Here is a 4765-nt window from a genome sequence, read left to right on the forward strand (position 1 = left end):
ACATAGACACAGAGTTTTAGTCCAAAGTAAGAGTTTTAAAGATTCATCATATTGTGAGTCAATCTGTTTCGAACTCCTGGTCCGAACCTGGGTTCGAACGGTGGAACCCAGCCGGTACGTTCCATGTTCGTGCCGCGGGGGTCAGGCCTAATGTTGCAAGTTCAACCAGCATTTGGAAAAGTTTATATAACTAACGGCTCAAGTCTTGCCGTCGCAAAAAGATTTCGGGAAACCCACCAAAATAAAACTAACATTATCCAGAAGCCAGAATAAGTAGGATTCATGTGCAAGCGCAATGATGTCAAAACATCATGTCTGAGTTTTGTAAAGCATAGTGAAAGATCAGTGTGTGCGGTTTCTCTTTCGAAAAAAGACGCCAGGGAATTTGACATGGCTGTAGTTTTTTTGGGGGCAAAACCGTTTCTCCTAAAATTTGCCCTTCAAGTTTGGTATCAATGTGAAGGTGAGGAACTGGACTGTCCGACTGTGGACAAAACTGATTGTGCCCCGGACAACTAGAGAAAAGATAATCACAAATACACAGACCGAAAATTGCTTTTTTTTCGGGGGCCACAATGTTGGCTGAACTTTTGCAATGCAATAGATATCCACATGGCTGTGCTGGGCAAATCCTGTAGATGTGAAAAAGTATAAACATTATGTAGGTCTGAGGTCTTTTTGTTGCACAACAGGCAGTTGTTTATACGCATGCAGCGGGGTCAAACCAGGAAAAACTGCGTTCTGGCTTATGACCTGTCCAGAGAAGGCTGCGCAGAACGGATGCGCACAGAGCTCTGCGGTTCGACTGTGAGAACGCACGCAAGAATAAAGTACCCTACTTGAAATATATGATCCATTTAATTTCCAGACACAATTATAGTCTAGTCGAGTTATAAGTTGTTTTTGTGAGGAATCTATAGCCATTTAGTCTCAGATGAAGGTGTCCAAACAGATGCGAATACTCTCGATCGATCAGTGAATAGTTGACTACAATAACTGATAATCAGGGGTGTCTACCAGCCGGAGCTAGGGGTCAAAGGTCGATGTTGTATAGCAGCTTGCAGCTGATAGCTACAGCGGCGCACGAGCCCTCCCACAACATGTAGAATTCTGCCCGCTTGAGGGGTGATTTTAGTGTCAGTAAGTGTACAGACGTCGGTCTATCGTACAGAAACATGACTGTAGTTCGTGGGGCCCTCTAGGGGCCCCCGTGACAGCGGCAAACCCGCGATCGGGCAGCGTGCAATCTAGGTACTCAGAGATATGGCGGCAGCACCAGTAAAGGGTGGTCTTGTAAACATCGCCTTTCTTCTGGACCTGAACACTGGGCAGAGACATGAACTGGGCACAGGGCGAGATGTTACTATAGGTGAGTAAATGTTATCAGGGAATCTAGAGCGTATTACGTTATAAGGACACCGAAATGTCATGGATGATTAGTCGGATAAATGCACAAAATAACGTTATTGGATATAACGTTACAACGTTTATGGTTCGTGGAGGCCTTCGAAATGGACAAAGTGCATTGTTCAGAACAATGCATTTGGGGTGACGTTCGCAAATGTCGGCCTTTCTAGTATAATGGCCTTGGTTAGGGTCAGGGTATAGTCCATTCTTTACATGATATTGAATGTACTAGTAGCTTATGCTATTTCAGTATTTGCCTCCCCTCCCATTCACCAAACAGTATTGTCATGCAAATTAGATAAAAAGACCACACCACTTGGACAGCTAACTAACGTTTTCATGTAAACATTTAGTTAACCAAATCATCACAATTGATTCAACAATATTACCATATGTCAACGAAGGTTAGGCATCCAGGTAATAAGATACGTTAAATAGCAATTACGAATTTAGCAACTGGATTATGATTCGGTCTTCAGACGTTTCAGATAACAATCCGTTATCTTTCGTCAGTAACACTGTTACCGTACTTTCCTCCTTGATGTTATCATGTGACCAATAATGTTTTCGTAGTGTTATATGATTGTCAGATTGGCTTGGAGAAATAACAAGTTTGAGAGATTCATGAAAATTAAAAGGAGATCATTGGCATTGCATTATAAATGAAAATTTAAATCATGTTTCATCAATGTTTACTAGCCTTTAATATCCTGGTCAACTAGTACCACATTATAACACAAGTCTATAGGCATAATAAAGCAGAAACCTACATGTTCTGCATTCTATTCAAACTAATGTATTTATCATCCATATTACACCATAACTTCTGCTTTGTATCTAACTTTCAGGATCCAGTACAGATGCTGACATAGCCATAAAAGGTGAAAGTGAGGCAGGAGACTTCTGTGTGGTACAGGCCTGTGAAGGGGCATTTCTTCTGTCTGCTGCCCAACAGGGAAGTCTGGTCTGTTCCATCAATGATGTGGAACTGCGGGAACCAACACCACTGAGCCAGGGTACGTTAGTCATCAGGATAGATGCTGGACACTTTGTCCCTTTACCAACTCGGTCCATGGCTTATATCAGAACAACTCGGCCCAATGACTTACAGGCTGAGTTGACCAGGGTGTTGGGATGAGTTGACTGTGTCAGGTTTAAATAAATGGGCCAAATCATCCTGGTCCCTATCAGGATGAGTGGAAACAAGTGATATACTCTATTTGACATGATTAAGGGTACAGGAAGGAGGTGAAGTAATGTTTTAAGCCTCCTTATGTTAAGTAATCCTCCTTGGTGACAGCCAGGAGCTTTAAAATGATCATGAATCTTTCAAACTCCTCAGTTTCAGCAAGGAAAACTTACTTGTGCTCACCTCCTTCATACCCTTGACATGCACTTTTGTTATTATGGCTTTAGGCCACACCAATTTAATTTCTTGGTTCACGGATTTTTTCATAAAAAATATGGAGCGAGAGGGCGAAATAAAAATAAAAATAAAAATTGTAAAATGGTTCGGGTAAAGGTAACGGCTAATCCAAAACATAAAGAAAAAAAGTTTTCAGCTTGAAAAAAGTACAAAAACACTATTATTGTACAGTAACAGCACCTGTACCCACACTTTAAGGAGCTTATAATATAAAGGCCAATTTGCTACACCAGAAAGCTGGTGAATGGTTTCATTAATGGTGAAAATTTGCTGAGTGGTAATTTTTATTTTTATTTTGTTTTCCAAAAAATAGGAGCGAGCGAATCCGTGAACCAAGAAATTAAATTGGTGTGGCCTTAGAGGCCTGGTAGAGATAGAGGTAACATTAGTCAAGAACATCCAAAATGCCAGCTCCACCAGATGATGATGATGATCATTATCTTCATCCTACTAAGCTGCAATAATACCTGTTATATACTCCTGTTCCTTTTAATTTTTAGAATCGCCAAGACTATGCACTTTCAAGTTTGGAATGTTGTAAAGAATGAGAAATGTAATTTTGCAAAAACTTTCTCGAGCTCAACACCCCTGGCCCTAAAAGTAATTTAGTTCAAGCCAGCTAAATACTGGAATGTCTCACTCTCACCTCAATCTTCTTGAACTGACTATTGTTGCAGGATGCCTTGTCAGGGTGGGGAGACATGGGCTCTTCCGGTTTGAGAGAAAAAGGTAAGAAACATGCCTTAGGGAATTTCTGCTTGGAGCTGCAGATGTTCAATGATCATTGATATGAAACAAAAATTATTTAGTACCAGTAGCCTCTTGTTGTTCTTTTTCAGAAACAGTGCCATCTGATAAAAAAATATGTTGAATCTCCAATAAGAATTAAGTTGAGTAGTACACTTGTGGCAAAACAATGTAAAAGGCCAAATGAAGTAGACTGCATGTTATGCTAAATCACTGGTTGGTAGAATTCAACAAGAGGTAAAGGTCATCTGTTAACAGTGGCCAAAGTGGATAACAACAAAGATGATGTAAGACCTGTTTACAGTTAACGTTGTACATACAGCTTATTATGTTAAAGGTTACCAACAGATGATACCATGTACAATGTATGTCATCCGATGTTCACAGCTGCCCAAAACCTCATCCAAATCTGTCATCATACTTTCTGTAACACAATCCCTGGGGACTTATTCCATAACAGAACACACTGGAATATCCCATTTAATACTTTAGGGAGACCAAGTTGACAGCATCACTTTTTACCCTTTTTATTACCTTCAAATAGGGAAAGGACTTGACTGAAGTGTTTAAGTAGAATACCTAGAATATCAACAAGCTCAGTCATTAGATATACATCATATAGAAAGAAAAACCTTCATCTGACATTTCAAATCAGCCCCATAGCAAAGGTTGTATGCACTATATGGACAAATATATACTCAGAAATGACAGGCAACAGCTGTATAGCTAGAGGAACGATATGGGGCAATGTGCAGTGTACTTATCAAGGGATGCCATGAGGAGGTAATTCAATTAGCTTCTAGAAATGTGTTAATTTTATCGTTGTTTGCTATCTCCATTTTATGCTGAATAATGTTCTGAAAATAGAGCCCTTCCTATTTTGAAATCTCATACATGCACATGGGATATACATGTATCATTCTGCAGTAGAAAATAGCTAGTGCCACCAAACCATGGTCAATGACATTTATGCATCACTGAAGGATGATTTATTTTGGGCATGCACATGATTATTGTAACCAAATCTTCACAATATTTATTGTTATCAAGTTGCCTGATGTAAAAACAATAAATGATACCGATAGGGTAGCATGGCCACATCACAGGAAACTGTTATAAATCACCATGTCATGAGATGCTAGAATATGAAATGTATATGATACATGATCAGTAAGTACAAAGCTT

The 4765-nt window shown here is 39.7% G+C and overlaps 1 protein-coding gene across 1 annotated transcript in view; it reads left to right on the top strand.

Moving 5' to 3' along the window:
- Nucleotides 1-1075: 1075 nt before the first annotated feature.
- Nucleotides 1076-4765, top strand: part of LOC118415813 — a gene marked incomplete in the record, with an annotated part of 28013 nt that continues 24323 nt past the window's right edge. Inside the window, 3 exon segments of the mRNA XM_035820642.1 lie at nt 1076-1369; nt 2256-2423; nt 3511-3562. Coding sequence (XP_035676535.1) covers nt 1264-1369; nt 2256-2423; nt 3511-3562 — 326 coding nt within the window.

Source organism: Branchiostoma floridae, chromosome 5, assembly GCF_000003815.2.
Source record: "Branchiostoma floridae strain S238N-H82 chromosome 5, Bfl_VNyyK, whole genome shotgun sequence".
NCBI lineage: Eukaryota > Metazoa > Chordata > Leptocardii > Amphioxiformes > Branchiostomatidae > Branchiostoma > Branchiostoma floridae.